General features: G+C 44.3%; 1 protein-coding gene across 1 annotated transcript; it reads right to left on the bottom strand.

Moving 5' to 3' along the window:
• Nucleotides 1–9550: 9550 nt before the first annotated feature.
• LOC123072391 (ABC transporter G family member 53) lies at nucleotides 9551–17160 on the bottom strand. Its single transcript, XM_044495946.1, has 23 exons — nucleotides 16647–17160; nucleotides 16171–16259; nucleotides 15897–15981; nucleotides 15607–15766; nucleotides 15448–15524; nucleotides 15290–15343; nucleotides 15101–15191; nucleotides 14721–15022; nucleotides 14151–14432; nucleotides 13716–14032; nucleotides 13476–13636; nucleotides 13226–13329; nucleotides 12979–13135; nucleotides 12793–12888; nucleotides 12555–12697; nucleotides 12112–12444; nucleotides 11646–11936; nucleotides 11436–11519; nucleotides 11203–11336; nucleotides 10851–11078; nucleotides 10601–10772; nucleotides 10120–10374; nucleotides 9551–10023 (listed from the first exon to the last, which is right to left on the bottom strand). The coding sequence occupies exons 1-23, from the start codon at nucleotides 17088–17090 to the stop codon at nucleotides 9766–9768; spliced, it is 4317 nt and encodes a 1438-aa protein (XP_044351881.1). The 5' UTR covers nucleotides 17091–17160; the 3' UTR covers nucleotides 9551–9765.
• Nucleotides 17161–19438: the final 2278 nt, after the last annotated feature.

Genomic DNA, 19438 nt, shown 5'->3' with positions numbered 1-19438 from the left:
TAGTTCAGAGAAGACAAGAGGTGAAAAATTCCTGCCATAATCCGGCGTGGATTTTTTTTATCCGCCTTAAAGACCATAGAGTGAGATCAGAGATAATAGCCCTAATTACATTACACGGAGAAGGGGACAAGTCCCTAAATGTTTTGCCGTTGCGAGCGTCCCAAATTTTCCAGAAAATGAGTAGCAAAATAAAAGGCCAGATTGATTGAGGTAGGCTATGCTCAACCGGCGTGTTCCATAAGTCGGACAGGGGAGAGTGACGGGGCAGCAGCCCTATGGCACCCCAAATGGAGGCAGCCGATGGGCATGTGAAGAAAAGGTGAGCACGATCTTCTGGCGCGGCGTTGCAACATGGGCATGATGGAGAGTCGATGATGGTCTTGCGATGGAGATGTGCCCGCGTGTTTAACCTGTCCAGATAGAAAAGCCAGTCAAACACTCGAACCCTACTAGGAACACGAGAGTCCCAGATGTGTGTAAGAGATGGATCCGATCTGAGACCCCCACCAATTGTTGCATACACCACTTTCTGAGCAACTCTACGGTCAACTGATTCAACTGGAAGGATTAGTAATAACACATTGGCCTGCGCGGAGGAAAGATACTTGGAGGGGAATTGGGTAAAACCAACATTACTCCTCAATCAAGATGTATAAATCCATCTGTTCTAGGACTCAAGACAATTATCTGTTCAAATGGGTCTAGAAGACATCTGATGGGTTAAGGCATAAAATCCTTTTCTGGATGTTGCTACATGACAGATTTAACACTAGGAATGTCCTTAAGAGGAAGAACATGCATTCAGATTGCTATGGTTGCGTCTATTGTAATGAACACACTGAAGAAACACTGAGGCACCTTTTTGGGGACTGTTCTTTTGCTAAAAAAATGTTGGAATAGCATTGTTCCGATTAAAAAACTGGGCATATCAAGCTTTGATGACATCCTTCTCATCCACTCTTCACACCTTAAGGAAATAGCTTTGTATATCATCTTTCAAGCTTGTTCAATAATTTGGACTCTGCGGAATGCAAGATCTTCAGGCAAGAGGTGCCCATCATCAGCTGCTGGAAATTCTGGGTTAAGAGCATCTCCAACAGCCGCGCGATATAAGCGCCGCGCTAGAAAAATACAGATTTCTGCGCGTGCGCAGCCGCTCTGGGCGCTCCAGCGGAGGCGCAAAAAACACAAGTGCGGCATAAGTGGTTCAGCGCGCGGGACGGAACGGCATCGCGCGGCGCTTATTTCGTGCACCTGCTTCCGCGCGCTGCACACTTGAGCGCCCACGCCGCACCCTCTCCGCCGCGTCGCTTTCGCCCGCCCGCGCCGCCGCTGGCGAATTACTCGATGGACGGCCGCGTCGACATCCTCCTCACCCTTTCCTACACCCGTGACCCCTCCACAGCCGCCGGCGCAAACCCTAGCGCGGGCAGCTTTGGCTTCGCCTTCGCTGGTGCTCCTCCAAGCACCGGTCTCGCGCGCGGCCTTTTCATGGCACTACGGACGACCTCGGCGGCGGGTGGCGTCGCGCCGGCGCCCGCCGTGAAGCCACATGCCCCCCTCTTGATGCTCCCCAATGCAACGCAGGCGAAGGCGGACAAGGTGTCCGGGAAGAAGAACAAGGCGGCGGACGACTCCTCTAGGCGGCCAAAGAAGAATCTTGTACGGCGTGCGACGGATGCGGCAGCGACCGAAGCGCCGGTGAGCTCGCTTGTTGCGCCGGGGGCCGATGCACACAAGGTGTTCGATGAAATGCCCACAAGGTAAAATTTTGCCCATTTTTTTTTGAATGCATACATATGGATAGCTTATTTGCTTTGTTGTATATACTTTGTAGTTTCAGTGATTAGACATATATGTCAACTATGGGCGTTGGCTCCAACAATTCTCATTGGTCTCAAACCAATGATGTGCACTTCGGTGATCATGAGTTTGAGGTGGAAGAGGATGGTGAGGGTATCATCATTGCACTCAAAGGACGAGCGGGCAACTACACCATGGACTAAGACATCTTGCTATGCAATACATGGTTGCAAGTGTCGAGGGATGCCACCATTGGAGGGGATCAAAGTAGAGATGCATATTGGATCCGGATGAAGGAACACTTTGATTTACACAACAAAAGTGGAATTGACCTCTCAGAAAGATCTCTTCGCTTCCGGTGGTCAACAATCAACAGAGATTGTCAAAGGTGGGCGGCCGCACTTAAGGCGGTTGACACGTTAAACCCAAGTGGCACTAATGATAGAGATAGGGTAAGTGCCATTTCTTTAATGATTCTTCCATGTTCATCACGCTTTTTCTTGGTGTTTCAAGTGCTAACTTGTTCTTTTGTTTGTACCTCACTATTGCACAAAACTTATTTCAAGAATAGGAGAAGAAGACCAAGAAAGGGAAGATCAAGAAAGGGAGACCATTTACCTTGCCTCGTTGCTATGATGCGTTGAAGGATGATGAGAAATGGAAGCCCCGTGATGGTGTCGATGATGAGGAGAGCAACAAGCGAAGTATTGATTTGGATGATGATGACGAGGAGGCATCAAGTGATGACGAAAGAGAAGCCCTACACCAAACTCGGTTGTGTACTCCAAGCCAAAAAGACCAAATGGATGCAAGAAAGACAGAAACGAAAAGAAGAGGAGGAAAGGAGACTACTAGCTAAAAAATGCCATGGAAGCTATTGTGAACGCAAGAAAGAAAGCAAACGAGGTGAGGAAGATGGCAAGGAACCAAGATCCGGTGGACGAGGAGAGGAGGTTGGCGGCCAAGGAGACGAGGGTGGCGGCCGAGGAGAGGAAGGTGGCATTGGAGGAGAAGAAATTGGCCATGGAGGAGCGAACTATATAGTTGGAATGGGAGAAGTACTTGTTCTTCATGGACACATCTACCCTCGATGAGAAGCAAAAGAAGTACATCAATCTTGCCCGTGAAGAAGTCTTGATCCAAAAAAGACCATGGATAGCATGGGCGGCATGGGTGGCATGGGAGGCATCGGTGGCTTCGGAGCTACCATGGGCGGCATGGGAGGCATGGGTAGCTTAGGAGCTACCATGGGAGGCATGAGTTTTGCATGTCTCATGGGAGGCATGGGAGCACCTCCTGGTGACATGGGTGGACGCATGTCTTCCGGTGTGCCTCACATACCTTCGCATGATGCCAATGGAGATCTTGCCAACACCTTCCGGGCCCCCCATGATGATGCGGTGCGACACAATGAAGAGGAGGAGGAAGAATCAGAGGAAGAGGAGGACGAAGATGACGATGAAGAATCGGAGGAAGAGGAGGACGAAGGTGAGGATGAGGCATGATTGTTGATGTGCCATTTGTTTGTGTGAACTTTTATGTCATGAACTTGGTTCGATGATTTTGAACTTGGTTGGATGATGATGTGGGCATGATTTTGAACTTTTATGTCATGAACTTGTTTGGGTGATTTTAAACTATGCTATGTCTTGTTTTGATGTTTGAAAATATCACCATATTGTCTCCAAAATGAACATATGGCAAGCGTCGGCTGCTCGCGCATGCTACAGTTTAGCGCGTCTGCTGGAGCGGCGTGCGCGCGCAATTTTTTGCAGCGGCCGCTGGAGCCGGCGCTCCGCGGCGCGCAAAAGCTGGCTATTCCGACGCAGTAAAAGGTTTTTAGCGCACCGCGTGCTGCGCGCCTGTTGGAGATGCTCTAAGGAAGACTTGTTACTTATGCAACATAGAATAAAGGCAAAGCATTTGACGCGCTCATTTGTGATGTTAGCAGGAACAATCACATCCTTACAATCACAATGGTTATCCCATGTTTCCTAGACAAGGCATTGGTTGATTAGGATTTATTCTTTTTTCTTGCTCTTGTATATATGTAAACTTTATTATATTAATAAAAAATACCGTAGAACGGTTGTTCTATGGTTTGGGGTTCAAAAAAAAAGCTCATACTACTTGATCAACAGCAAATAAGTCATGTAGGACACAAGGATTTACAAAAGCTCATGCGTCGCAGGGATGGAGGTCAGGAGTGCTTCAGATTTTGATTGGTTGAAAAAGACTGCAAATTTTCTTTGTTGTTGATGTTTTCGAAGTTGTTCGTCCATTTACAATCATTCATTACGGCATACGCCACACATGATGGAACAGTCTTAGCAAGAATCCTATCAGACCTACTACTAAAACTAAACTTCGCAATCTCATGTGCCACCTGATTTGCAGGCCGATCAATTTTAGAATTTTAAAATTTTGGATCATCCTGGAGATACTCAAAGCCTCTTTCTTCAGATCAACAAGAGGAGACCAGGGAAGCTTATATTTGCATTGTTTTCTTATCCTCGTAGCTAGTCCGGGTTTGAACTGTTATCTCTTAATTTCTGGTTTGGAGTCTGGAGGGTTTCTAGCAGCTGTCTTGCCATCCTGTCTGATCTTGCATGATCTCAGTTTGTAAAGGGGATCCTCCTGTCCCAACTATGTATATGGATATAACTTAAGTTCTTCGGAGTTTTTGTAGTTTTAGTTTTGGGCTTGTAAGAGACCATTTCATTACTTTATATAAAATCGGAGGGGTGACCCCTCTTTTGCTAAAAAAAGGGGTCTACAAAAGCTGGCCCCTGGCAAATCCAGGCACACTCCCAGTGAGAAATCATAGCATGTTTAATTAGCACATAAGTGAGCGCGCAAATTGTCCTTGCTGCTTACACAGTCAAACTTAAAACTAAAGAACACATCACTAAGCTCAAGAATTTCTTTCAAATTTGGCAAGATCGTGAAATTGCAAGTGCATGCTCCACCTTCTGTCGCCCCAGAATGTGATTAATGGACCCCAGATCCAGGGGAACTCGATATGGCTTTGAAATATATTGCCATCTTTCTTCATCAGTTCAGACTTCTGAAACAATTGACTAGACCATGAACCCAATATGGTAGACCATGAATCCATGCAAGTTCTTTTTTCCTACGATAAGAAGCTCTCCTTAGGGCGTTTCTATGGGATCTTTTGCGATCTTCTTCCGTTAGTGCAGCATTATCTTTTGTGACATTCAAGTCATCTGACTCAGAACGTTAGGTCAGTATTATATTATGTTATACCAAGGAGAAGCCACGCATACAAATAGATAAACAATGATTACCGGATGTACCCGAGATCACAAGTTTAGGTTGACGAACATTCATGATATCACCTAGGGCACGACGTTCAACGTTGTGGCCATCGACTTGTTGTATTTTCAAACCCTGTTTTTTGCTAATGCGGTAAGTTTCCCGCCTCAAGGCTTTGTTAAGTTCCTTACGGTCTACAACGCATATTAAACATACGGTAGTTAGTGAATAAAAACAGCCATTGCATATAGCAAAATATAAGAAAACAATTCCACTACTTAAATGCCTTAACAATTATTCAGCAACCTGCAGTTAAACAAATTACCAGATTTCGACAAGTAGCGCTGTTGATCCTCTATTTGTAACACAACGTCTTGGATTTTTTTTATATCCTTAGCTGAAAGCATTTGTGTGTTGTCAGATTCCTTGGATATATGACTTTGATTCCGCATCTGATTTTGTCTGCAACATGTCAAAAAATATAAAACAGAAAGACCATAATGCTTTCTCACAACATCTATACATAAGGTCATAATCGATGTTAGACAAGCATCCGTGGGATATAGATTTGTCCCACCATTGATATATTCGTTTCGAGGTTTGTCCCACTGATAGATTTGTCCCACCACTGATAGATTTGTCCCACCATTGATATATTCGTTTCGAGGTTCACCATCTGTAGACCACCAATATATCAGAATAGGCACATGTTGTTAATGAAAGTGAACTCCATTAAGTTAAATATTAGAATTTCAAATAGGTATGAGTTGTTACCAATAGTAGGGTGACAATCAAGAATTAAATGGTTGGAACCCAACAACGAACCATCATGAAGGTCCATAATCCGTTGCGAACTTGTTCCATCTGTATAGTGATACCCAGTAAATAACAAAAATCAATGAAATATACACTCCAAACATATGGTTATACCAATATTGACATTCGTAATGAGGCTGAGGGAGTACCATATTCATTTAAACTAAAATCCAAATCATTGGTATTCGGAGCTGTGAATGAATCCTCTTTATGCTCTCCATCTGTAGGGTGACAACCAACATGAATATAAGGACAATGATATAAGCGTCGTATCTACATGGCAACATTCCCAACAATATTCACACAAGCTCTATACCTGTAACCGTAGCTAAATTGTCCACACCACTTTGAGCTATGGGTAAGATGCTTGCATTGTTATCTTCAACTACTGTAGATCTTGTAAGGACTGAAAAGCATTATCCATTAATTATGTGAATATGAAAAGTGCACATAACTCATGCGCAGCATATTATGATAGGTTAATGCATGCCCGTAGAATTAACTTCAACAGTTGTCACGCTTTTAATGGGCTTTAATTGACTATAGACAAAAGCTTGCGCATGTTCGTTAACCCATGTGTAGTACTTTCTCATAGAAATGCAGCATACCTATAGAAACGTCCTCTTCTGGTAGCTGATCAACCGCCCTGCTTCTTGAATTACCCATGTGTACCTATGAAATTACACACAACTGAAGTAAGGATGAGGACTCATTTAACTGCTCGTGCGTTGACAATATAGTAGCGATCCTAGATTTAAATTATAGGGATTGTACATGCTATACATCAGTTATCTGCTGTATTGGCAATGAGAATATAATGTAAGCTGGCATGAGTCTATACAATTGGCACCAGAACAGGTTGTGTGCATTGGCTTAAGAGTGGGAGGTCAAGTGGCTTCCAAAACAATCTATGTGATAGTGCTGCAATTTGAACATGCATCATCCTACAGCATATACTGGACCAGATATAAAAAAACGGTGTTTTTGCTAGTAGTTCGAAAAGGCAAGTGAATTCTAATGGGACATTAATGTTAGCTATGCAAAAACAATTATGGCCTCAAATCAATGTAAGATGGATTTATGCTACGAGGAAAAAAATGGTTGGTTACGGAGTCGTATATAAATTGATGAATGGTGTTATTTCATTGATGGGAGGATTTGTAGTTGGACTAAATCAATTTCAACCACCTGATGCGCGCATTGGCATAAGACCATTGACTATATACTGATGGCATAGAAACCTTGATTGTTTACTATTGCATGGAACCTATTAAATTCAAGTGTTGTAACTACCTTATGTTTGTGTCACTTTTTGCATGTGATGCTGTTTCGAGGGTGGAAAATGGAGATCCTCTGAATTTGTGAGATGCAAACTCGCAGCGCTTGCCAGATGCTGCTGCTGATGACACCGTCCCCGATGCCTGTTGCCACTTGATGAATATACTTAAACCATCAATGGGATGATTCACCACCTGCAAGCATTTGGGGTTGTCAAATAGAGAAAAACAGGTATGGACTCGGCAAACATTCATGAAGGGTTTTATTTCCCATTCAAAACGGTGGTTCATATGGGAGAATGACATTATTTCCCACTCTGAATGATTTTATTCATCCAGCCTGTAGCTGGACTCAATCATTTTCAACCATCTCACCTCCAGATCCATGGAAACCTTGACTATTTCCTGTTGGCATAGAAACCTTAACTATTGCATGTCACCAAATAGATTCAAGTGTCATAACTACCTTATGTTTGTCACTTTTTGCATGTGACCCTGTTTCGAGGCTGGAAAATGGAGATCCTCTGAAGTTGTGAGCTGCAAACTCGATGTGCTTGCCAGATGCTCCTGATGATGACACCGTCCCCGATACCTGTTGCCACTTGATGAATATACTTAAACCATCAATGGGATGATTCACCACCTGCAAGCATTTGGGGCTGTCAATTAGTGATAAACAGGTATCTGCTGCTGATGACTTCTTGAATTATTCTATTTCTCATTCAAAACGGTGGTTCATATGGGACGATGACATTATTCCCCATTCAGAGTGATTTTATTAATCCGGCATGTAGCTGCACTCAATCATTTTCAACCATCTGACCTCCAGATGCATAGAAATATTGACTATTTCGTGTTGGCATAGAAACCTTAGATTCAAGAGTCTTAACTACCTTTTGTGTGTGTCAACTAACCTCCAGATGCTGCTGCTGATGACACCATCCCCGAGGGCCGTCCCCGCACAAAAACTGAGTTCCTTGCAATGAGATGATTCACGATCTGCAAGAATTTAGGGCTGATAAAATGTGAGCAAGAGGTATGGCACAGTATGACCACGGTACCGAACCGAGATCACAATGCCAGATTTTGGGCAGTACGACCACGGCACCGATCAGAGATGCAGATTTGTAAGAGTAGTATTTGTAAAGGTAGGAATATATAAACGCCACACCTGATTTTGCAATCGCCACTCCGGCGGCGACTGGATCGCACGCAGTTCCGCTGAAGAGCGACGGATCGGGGACGTGAGATCTTTTTGTCTTTGCACTCGGACGACGTCGCCGCCGGGTTAAGACTGCAGGCTGTGAAAGAGACCTACGGTATGAGCGCTTGTGGCGGCGGACAAGGGTTTCAGGGTTTGTGACGGCGGCCAAGGGTTGGGCGGGGACGAATGACCGCGGCTCGCAATGGGATCGAGGTCAAGAAGATCAGATCGATCAGCCCGTCATTTCGTAGGTTAACCGTGATTGATCGTTTTAGGTCTTTTTTATATCTGTGAACCGGCGTGGTTTAGGATGGCCGTAGTTGTATCTTGATGTTTTTTTTATCGGTTGGGAGGTAAAATGCGGGGGATCGGTGAAAAGCGGGAGGTAGGACGAAGTACCAAAGAAAACCAGGGGAGGTGGGACGAAAATTGACCGACGGAGACTACCAACTGCTCCATTAGGAGTAGAGATCTCGTGAGAGACTTTTACGGGAGCTGCTTGATGCTAAACGTTCACAATCTGTATCATCATCCCCTAAAATAAACAATCTGTATCATCATCTTCCTCTTCGTGTAGAATTGGTCTCAATTGTGCCCCAACGTTTTTTCTGAACTTCTGAACGAGCCCCCTGCGCTGCCCATTCTGTTCTTCAGTTCAGAGATGCCAACTTGCAAGCCTTCAGACGTCCTGACATGTCCCCACCGAGAAGCAGGAAGGGGAAGGAGTGGACGACGGCGACAATCGCGGCGAGGTCGACTCGTCCCAGTCCGCGCCGTACGGGCGGTCGCTGCCCCCCAGCATCCCCACCACCTTCTGAGGGGCCGCGGCGACGCCGCCGCGGGTTTCCTCGCCCGCCTCCGCATCTATCCCGAATCGCGGGTTCGGCGGACGGTGGGGGATCGACCCAGGATGGCGGAGTACCTCGGCATTTGCTCCGAATCGGGGGAGGGAGGGAGGTGGGGTCGCCGGCGGCTGCCTATGCTGGCAGCGGTGAGGAGATGCTTGTGATTGGGCGGCTGCTTGTCAAGAACAAGTAGAAGATGTTCGATGTTTATTTGGTTAGTGCTGCAAATCAAATTCTCTCTTATATTTCCAAGGATTAGCATTCTTACATCTTCAGAAAATAGCTACTACTAGTTGAGATTTGATAATACTATTGTGTTGACACTGTTGTGAATATATTCCTAGCTTCTTGACCAAATAGTTAAAACTGAACTTGCTGTTGCGTTTCTAGGAATTGTCGGCTCGGCTGTACAATTGAATCTCCACATCCTCAGATCTAATCGCTAGTACAGTATTAATTTTCAGTTTTTCACATCACTACTATACAAACAACTACAATGACCTCTGATCAAACTCAGATGTGCCTTCTTTGGTTAGTTGGTTACTCATCTCTTCTGCCAGTTGAATAGCTTGATTGAGAGCCCGAAGAGGAAAGCGAAGAGAACTGCAAACGAGGCGACCACCAGACCGACCGCCCACAGGAAGTCGTGATGGTAACCGAAGTAGCCCTCGACAAACTCGGACACGAGCATGCCATTGTCCAACTTCTCGGTAACGTCCCCAAACTGTGAAACTACCAGACCATACAGTGTCCACGAAACAGGGCAGAGCCAGTAATACCACCTCCACCATATTGGGATTCTCTGTAGAAAGAGTTAAAGTTGCCAATTCGAATGTATGTTAGGAAAAACAAGGAGCAAAGTGCGTTCACTGTTGATAACAGATACTAGTATACTTACCGTTCTTGGTATTATAAATCCCGAGAAGAGGTTCCACATGGTGTAGAATGCTGACGAAACAACGGAAGCGATGTTGTAGTTTGGAGTCAGGCCCACCGTCATCATCCCGTAAAATGTGTAGTATGATAGGGTGAAGAACATGAAGAACAGGTACCAGAACAGCTTCACAGCTTCCCATTCGAACCCAATCATGGCATACACTATCACGCCATATATTAAAGACTGAACAAAGATGTATGGAAGCTCAATTGCGACCTGCAAATGGAAACACATGTTAGGGGACTTATTGTTCTTTTGTTTGTCTCCACTTATGAGAAAATTGCTTTAACCATATTTTCTGTATGATGAATTCAATATGATCTTAAACATTTTAGCAAGGCCACATGTGTCATGCTTGCATCTGATTTCTAGTCTTGTCTCGTTAGCATTTATAAATTAATAAAGTGACAGAATAATGAAGTTTATGCCAAGTAAACTGTACCTGCCCCAATGCATATGGCAAAGGCGAGTACATGTGAGCCGCTCTTTCCCTATAAAAGACAGTGCGCTCAACAGCCACAACTGGCTGAACTGTCGCGGAATTCTGTACCCCCATGTACAAAACTGAGGCGTACATGGAACCCATGGCATTGAACAAGTCCTGTTGACTCTGCCTGCAAGAGTGAAATATCCCCGGTTAATTTCGATATGTGGGGACTGGAGTCCATTTATGCTTTTGTATATATTAGTACCTTTTCCTGCCAATGCCCCAGAACATTGTTCCAAACAACAGTGCCATTACTACGGTGTAGAAGTACTTGACAGCAGTATATGGGGGATTTCTCCAATATGACTGACTTTGCTTCCACAGGCAAGCGAAACATTGGGTGAGGAAGGTCTGCGAGTACTGCGTTGGAAAGGATAGGTCATTTGAACCTTCGGGGTGTGTGCTTAGCTCCTTTATTAAATTTTTGTTCATCCTGAAACACAACCAAAATTGAAAAATATTAAGATAAGGTCTAAAATTGAAACTAGAAATGTCCACAATTTTTGAGTAATTGATTAGATTTTAAACTATGGACAATAATGCCACCAGAAACCTACCCATATAGTTCAGAATTCTTGTATACTTGGCTGAAGTTGATCCCAGTTATCTGTTCTTGTACTGCACTAGTCACTTCCAGCATCCATGTTGAAGGATTATAGCTGTCTTTTATCTTGCTCACACCTTCAATAGCCTTGGTAGAATCAAAGCGAAGCAGTTAAATGACATGTTTGTTCAGTAGTATAAAACTGCATATGGAAACATACAATACGTCTTCTCTCTCTCAACTCACCTCAAAATATTTAATCAATTCACACGAATGGCGTCCCAGCGGACCTACATAAATCTCTTCACCTCCTCGTTTCATCAGGAAGAGCTGCATAGACACGTATGAACATATATGATATAGTTGTTAAAAGTGTCTGCAGACATAGTTAACTGCCAATGTGTTGTTGTGCCTTATCTTCCTAAAATACATCTACTATAAAAAAGGTTTTAGTACCTCATCAAAAGATTCAAATATGTCGATGCTTGGTTGGTGAATTGTGCAAACTACTGTCCTTCCTGTATCCACTGTATTCCTTATTGTCCTCATGACAATGGCTGCAGCTCTTGCATCAAGTCCAGATGTCGGTTCATCCATGAAAATTATAGAAGGGTTAGCTACCAGCTCCACTGCAATTGTTAGTCTTTTCCTTTGCTCAGTTGATAATCCAGTCACACCAGGTAGTCCAACCAATGAATCTTTTAAGGGGGAAAGCTCCACAAGCTCCATGACCTCATCGATGAACATCTGTGTACCGGGTTTGGTGCGATGAATTAGTTAGTACAGCACACAATTAAATAATAAACTGTATAAAAAGGAGAAAAGAGTGACTAAATAATCTCATCATGTTCTTCTATGATATATGCTTATTATGTGATGTATTACTATTCAAATTATAGTAGAGTCTTCGTTCTTTGCAAACCTTTCTTGTTGAGGAATCAACATCAGCTGGCAATCGTAGCCATGCAGAGAATGCAAGGGACTCGTAGACGGTCACATTTGGTGAATGGATATCATTCTGTTCACAGTATCCTGACACACGAGCAAAAGTTTCTTGCTTCTTTGGGTAGCCAGATATTGTAATGCTGCCCTCTACGTATCCACTTGTCTTTCTTCCAGCCAGCACATCCATCAGTGTGGTCTTACCGGCACCACTGACACCCATGAGAGCTGTAAGCACACCTGGCCTAAATGAACCACTGATACCCTTCAGCAGTTCCAATCGGTCCTCTTTCACACCTTGTGCTTTGACTTCCTACATTTGATCGGATAAGCCATTATATACGACACATAGCTGAATTTGCACAGTGAGCATGCATATGTAGGAAATATTGTAATTTTAATATTTCCATTAAAAAAGAATACCTCTGGCATGTCTACACTGTATCTTATATCTTCGAATGTGAGGGAGAGAGGTGTAAAAGGGAGGATCATTCCTTTCTTGCTTGGACAAGAATTCACTGTTGCGTTGTTTGAAGTTGATTCACCGTTGCTCTCATCTGCAGTATCTGATGGACATAATCAAGGGATTATTTTTAAATCCATTATATTGCATATTATATTCTGAATTTCTGATTGATGAATGTAAAAACAAGTGCTTTACCGAGTGTTGATGTTTCTTCCAGAATTTCACCCGTTAAATTAGCCTGTTTTATCTTCATCGTTTCCTCAGATATTGTTTGCTGACTGCTGTCAAATGCTGAAGAGCAAAATGTATAAGATTAAAAATATACCTCCAATTGTAAGGACCCTTTCTATTGGGACCTAAATACAAGTTATTGTAACTCACGTTTGAGAAATGTGAGGCAGATAGTGTAGAGGGCATTGAATAGCAGCACATATCCGAGCAATGCACCAACACCAATCCAATACCATTTTGCCTCAGTAAGCATTCCACGGGATTCCAGAACTAGTCTTCCAAGTGGTTCTTTGAAACCGGTGATTGTCTGTAATATAGCAGTATCAATATGATTTAGTCTACCATTTTCAGTTAGACGATTATTTACCCTTTTCTGAATAATTTATGAACTCCTTACCTTATTCCAGCTGTCACCTAGGAATTCATTTACTGATATGGCATTTTGTGCATACATCAGCGGTGATATCCAATACCCCCATATCCACCATTTCTTCACATTCTCTGTTAAAAATATAGAGCAACAGTTTAATTTGCAATTCTCATACAAAGATTTAATGTGCCAATAGCAACAGCACTTAGGCAATTTGATCGAAGCATTCTTAGCTCGCTATGTCAACCATGGTGTTTAGGCTAGTATTATTGCATACCTCTTGACAGGACGAATCCGCCTGTAAGCATACAGATTAATAAGAAGAATGAACCAATGGTGTTCGCAACAATCTGATTCCTTGCAAGACCAGCAATGAAGCGGAAGAGGCCAGATGCCGTCTCACTCATTACTAAGAGGAGCAGGAACTGTCTAAAAAGTCTGCAGTAATTCATTACTTCTGTTAGCTTCTGTAATACATTCATAAAAAAAAGTATGGTAGCAGTATTAGTTTCCTTACCTCTCTACATTGGGATCAAATCCAATGACGTAGTATGTTATGAAGACCCATATTGATGCATTCAGCAAGGAGAGGGGTGTTTTAATGATCCATGATGGCAAGGAATACGTCCATGCTGGAAAGAAGAGGAGATCCCTTTGTTTGAAGAAAACAGGGAGCTTTGCAACAGTTAGGCCCACTTCTGCTAACCCATTGAACATGATCATCACGATCCCAAAGAACAGTGCACCCATGTATATCCCTCCATTTGTTATCGAGTCATGATGCATATTTGTCCGAAGAAAGACCGTCATTGTGATGATTGCCATTAGCGTCAACTGAACAATAAAGAGATATAACATGATGAGATACTTTTAACTTAGAACTTCTGTAGATTATAGTCATCAGTGTGTGATCACTATGTACTGAAAATAAAATTTAGTTTTTTGGAATCACCTGAGTTGCCTTGAATATATACACAAAGGAGTTTCTTCTCATGAGCAACATCTCTCTGTTGATGTTAGCTTTAAGCAGCTCTTTCATGTTGGCACCATATTTTGATGTTTTCAGGGCAGCAGGATGGCTCCTGCTCTTGTCAAATGGGACAGACAACTCACTTCTTATAGCCTGACCAACATGGAAAGATTGAAATGCCTCTGCAAAGTTCTTCACAGCAACATATCGGTATGTCTCGTCACTGTGTATCCAGTACTGTCTCTGATCTTTCCTTGATGTAACCTGCATACCACATTTCAATTATAGTCAGTCCACTTCAGCACTGTAGCCAATTGTGATCCTACCATTAGAAAATCTGACTTTGGGACAGGGGTTTGTATAAATATGTTTTTTATTTCTCCAAGCATATCAATATGTTGATGATCCGTCTGTTGCATTCGCCATCAAACTTTGCATCAAAACATTCCAAGATATTTCTAGTTTTGTATTCCTTAGGTATTTAAAGATTTCGGGGTTTTATGCAAATGCATAATTACAGAAAGCTTGATAGAACATAACAATGGAACTCACCTCCTGCAAGAAGTCAGCTACACCTTTTCTCTCGGGACATTTGAAACCCACTGATTCAAAAAACTCAAGCACATGTTCACGGGGGCCATTGTAGACAACCTGACCGTCTGAGAGGAGAATTATATCGTCAAACAATTCATATGTCTCAGGTGCAGGTTGCAGCAAGGAAATAACTGCTGTTCCGCCAAGAATGTGAATAGTTTGCCGGATGGAGTTCACAATCTGGAAGGTAGTCGAACTGTCAAGTCCAGTTGATATTTCGTCCATGAAAAGGGCCCGTCCTGGTGTGACGAGCATCTCAGCTGCAGATAGGATGGATGGGTTAGATACTTAGATCGTATAGGACACATGGTATTTGACTTACTCCCTTGATGAATTACCTGTGGTCACTCTCTTTTTTTGCCCTCCTGATATTCCTCTCAACATGTTATTTCCTACGATTGTGTCGGCGCACATATCCAATCCCAGGATCTTCAGTATTTGAAAAGGAAAAATAAAGAATCAGTAACATAAACACATTTTCGTATTCTATCAGTCCCTTTGAACTTAGGTGGAGAGTTTGCACGCACCTTTAGTATGTGATTCGTGACCACCTCAGCTTTCTGTTCTCCTGTTGCAGCAGCCTATAAACAAAATTAGAGATTAGACGTTGTGTCAAACAAAACAACTAGAGCTTAGCTCAAGGCTTAACGAAACGACTCGTGATTTAGGAAGAAGTGCACCGAACCTTCAAGTAGACATCTATTTCTGGATCAGGTTTGATATTTGCTTCCTTTTCTCTCCTCGATAGCTCCATCAGCAGATCTAGTCATTTTGCAGAAAATGTAAGTTACTCACCGCAGACTGCTATGAGTTTTCAAGTACTATTTGTTTTTCTAGTTCTTACCGAATCGGTGACCACTTCCTTGGCATTTTGCAGAGAAGTTGACCGTCTCACGAACCGTCAGTTCACCGATATGTAGATCGTTTTGGCTCACATAAGCCGCCGACCTCCGGGGCACAAACTCATCCATCGTATGCCCGTTGTATGTTATTTTGCCTGACATCTTTTGGGTTTCTTCATATAAGTATATACTTTCCAGGTGTAATAATCATGATACAGCAAAGGATGAAACGATCAACGCTACTTTTTTTAGTGGTAATGAGAGGAAGAAAAGCAAAGGACCAATTAATTACCTCAAGGCTTGAAGGGAGCGTCCCCGCCAACGCCAGGAGCAGCGTCGTTTTCCCAGCACCAGGAGGACCCAAAAGCAAGGTCATCCTAGAAATAGCAGCGATGAGGTTAAGGTAAATACTACTCCCTCCGTCCCAAAATAAGTGCCTCAACTTTGTACTAACTTTGGTACAAAGTTGTACTAAGCTTGAGACACTAATTTTGAGATAGAGGGAGTACATCCAATGAAGATGATTTGCAAACTCACAACAATATGCTTGGAATTTCTTTCTTTACCTGTGCGGCTTGATGGTCCCGCTGACATTGTGAAGGACTGATATCTTCTGCTTCCTATTTGGTGTGATGTGCAGAGAATTTGCCATTCCCTGTTTGAAGCCGATCAGGCCATGTCAATCGGTGCGCATACCACATAACAGAAAAATGAAAATCTAAGGTCATGTGAGCATCCTCGATCGACTAGCTCCTGACATTGTGTTGTTCCAGTGGTCGTTTGGTGTTACTTGTAGTTGTATCATCTTGATATTAATATTTTTTGTGAGAAAAGATATTAATATATTGTTTTTTATTATCAAAAAAGTAGGCGTGGCCGGATTTGGCAGTTTGGCACAGACCATTATTATTTTTCATGTCAAAGATAGGTCAATTATTTTATCAGATCGGTGCGCCTATGTTGATCTTTGGGGTTTAGGGTTTTATGAGGAAAAAATTTATAGAGAAGAAAGCATGTAGTAGAATTTTGAGTATATACGTACCTCGAGCACATTGGCGTAGGTATGGAGGATGGTGGGCAGGCCGCGGCTCCCCACGTACGCCTCGGCCTCCACGCAGAGGCTCTCGTACCTGACCTCGATGGTGGGCAGCTCGACCCCGACCCGGTCGACGCGCTCCTTGAACCGGGCGAGGAACCGGCCGTGGTCGTCGGCGACGCTGGCCACGCGCCGGAGCAGCGCGGCCCGCTCGCCCGCGCCGAGCCTGCCGACGTCGACCGCCCTGACGCCGTCGTCCCGCCCCGGGAAGTGGTCGAGCACCGCCGTCCGGGCGCGGTCGCGGGTGGGCAGCCGCTCCAGCGCCGCCCACCGCAGCGCCTCCTCGTCGTCGTGCTCGTCCGCGCGGTGGGACGACCGCGAGAAGGCGTTCGAGCTCCCCCCCCGCCGCAGGCCCCCGAACCCGCGATGGATCTCGCCGGCGGCGTCCATCGTCTAGCTAGCTGGTTCCGCCGCCGCCCCCGCCGTAGGTTGGTGTGATGCGGCGTTGGCAGGGGGTTGTCACGTCGGTCACGGCTGCATGCGGAGGGTTATATGGGAAGCGGTTTAGCAGGCCAGCTGGGTTTAGTAATCTGGAGAGGAGACCGGCACGGGGTGTGTTTGGTTTGTAGTAGTAGTATCTGCGAACGGTTTCCATGACTTTGCTTTTTCCAGCTCGGTCGTTGTGGTCGACCCCAAGAGGAGCGCGTCGGTAGCACAGATCAGCTCCGGGTAACTACGTACGCGTCAAGCAACGCAGATTAGGTATAACAGCCACTGGCCAGGCTTACAAGTTACAACCAACATCAGGGCATGCCAAAATAAGCTAATCAGAACCGCAGTACTCGCAGAAGAGATCTCACACGGCTGTGCGCGTACATTCAGGCGAGGCAAACAGCCTGCAGTTTGGGAGCATGTGGCTCAAGTTGTATTTCCATTAGGTAGGTGCTGGATATGATGCACTTGAATGCTGGTCGTGGTTTTTTCTTTTCATTTTTTTGAAGGAAACTTCCGATCCATCGTTATCGCCCATCTCTCATTGGAGTCTGGCAAACCTTGTTGTAGTAGATACTCGGAAAGTCATCGTGCTATGCAGCCTCCACACGGCGGCCTCCTCTCCAAAATAATACTATTAGGGTTCCTCTGCCTCCCCCCTTCATTCATAATCTTGTATTAGCGGACTGTAAGCCTGTTACTTTGGAATAAACTACTTTTAAACTCGCAAAAAAAGGGTTCCTCTGCCTCCCACCGCCAGTCCGCCTCGTCTCCTATGGCCTTAGAGCCATGGGTGCCTGGTGGATCCCTGCCTTTGTCGGTCGGAGGGTTCCATTTTTAGATGTTTCTTCGAGTTTTGTTACGATTTGTATCCTGCTCAGAAAGACGAGGTGGCGGCGGCTCCCTAACGACGGAATAAGGTTCTCCGCTCCTAGCCCACGTTCCGGTGATGTGTGTAGCATCGCCGGTGGACATGTGAAGGTGTGTCTCAGATGGATCTGTCTTTGTTGGATTTGCTCGGATCTGGTTGTCGTTCTTCGTTTGTGTATCTTTAGGTTGGATCCTTCCATGCTACTCTTCATCGGCGCCAGTTATTATTCTGATGCGCTGGTCCTATGGGGTCTTAGCACGGCGGTTTCCCGACTGCATCTAAAACAAGTTTTGCCCGGCTCTGGCGAGGGAGGAGCGACAACAGCGGCGCGCCTTCGGCTCGCTTCAGTGCTTGTAGTCGTCGCTAGGTGGTCTACGAATCTAGATATAATTTTTATTATTTCTCGTGTTCATTGTACGGACATGATTAAAGATAAATAGATCCGTAATTTTCTCAAAAAAGGAGAAAGTCTTCATGCTAAGGCCCTATAGACCAGCACATCAGAACAACAACAGTCACCGATGAAGAGTAACATAGATCAGAAGGATCAAACCAAACGACAACCAGATCCGAGCAAATCCACCAAAGACAAATCCGCCGGAGACACACCTCCCCACGTGCACCGGCGATGCTAGATGCACCACCGGAACCGGGCTGGGCTGGGAGAAGTTTATTCCATCTTCAAAGAGCCGCCGTCGTCTAGCCTTCCCGAGCAAGACACAAACCTAAACAGGCACAAAAAGACATCTAAAAACAGAGTTGGAGCTCTCCCACCAGCAAGGACCGAGATCCACCACGCCTCCATGACCTAAGACTACATTAGACGGGTAGACCTTAAAACCCAGCCGCCTTTGAGTTTTTTTTTGAGGGAACCAGCCGCCTTCGAGTTGCTAGGGAAGGAGTTTTGTCGTGGTTTCGTTTTCAATGAAAAGGAACCGGGGGTGTGCTCCTTGTGCGGCACCGTGTCTAAAAAGGTTTACTCCCCACTGCTACACTTTTTTAATTGCCAATTTTCTCCGCAAAAGCAACCACTAAAAAATCCAATACCAAATCATTTGCATTGCAACCGAAGTTTCACTGTCTAAAACACGCCTCATCCTGCATGTTCCAAAGCACATTTCAAAACACTCCAGATGAAGAAGGATAAAAACACATGATCAATCGTGTCTCCTGCACACAGTATTGTCACAATGCATTCCCAATTCATCCTCTTTTAACTAAACATTCTTTTGTCAGGATACTTCTATGTTCCACCAGCCAAGCAAAGATCTTAATTTTAAGAGGATCTTGATTCTACAGAAAAACATATGTGGAAAATACACGTCACAACATATCAGCCGATTATAAAAGAATCCAACCCAAAACACCCCCTTTGCAGTTAGGTTCGACCTAACAAAATAATTACCTGACAAAATGTGGATACTACCACACTTCT

The sequence above is a fragment of the Triticum aestivum genome, chromosome 3B, assembly GCF_018294505.1.
Source record: "Triticum aestivum cultivar Chinese Spring chromosome 3B, IWGSC CS RefSeq v2.1, whole genome shotgun sequence".
Classification (NCBI taxonomy): Eukaryota; Viridiplantae; Streptophyta; class Magnoliopsida; order Poales; family Poaceae; genus Triticum; species Triticum aestivum.
The sequence above is the reverse complement of the archived record's forward strand: the minus strand, read 5'-3'. Positions and strand labels throughout refer to the sequence as shown.

Coding starts and splice junctions, on each gene's coding strand:
- LOC123072391 (XM_044495946.1), bottom strand. CDS start 17,090: ATGGACGCCGCCGGCGAGATCCATCGCGGGTTCGGGGGCCTGCGGCGG. Junction 15,344..15,447: donor AAATAGATGTCTACTTGAAG/GTTCGGTGCACT, acceptor TTTTGTTTATAG/GCTGCTGCAACAGGAGAACA. Junction 15,023..15,100: donor AAAAAAGAGAGTGACCACAG/GTAATTCATCAA, acceptor TCCTATCTGCAG/CTGAGATGCTCGTCACACCA.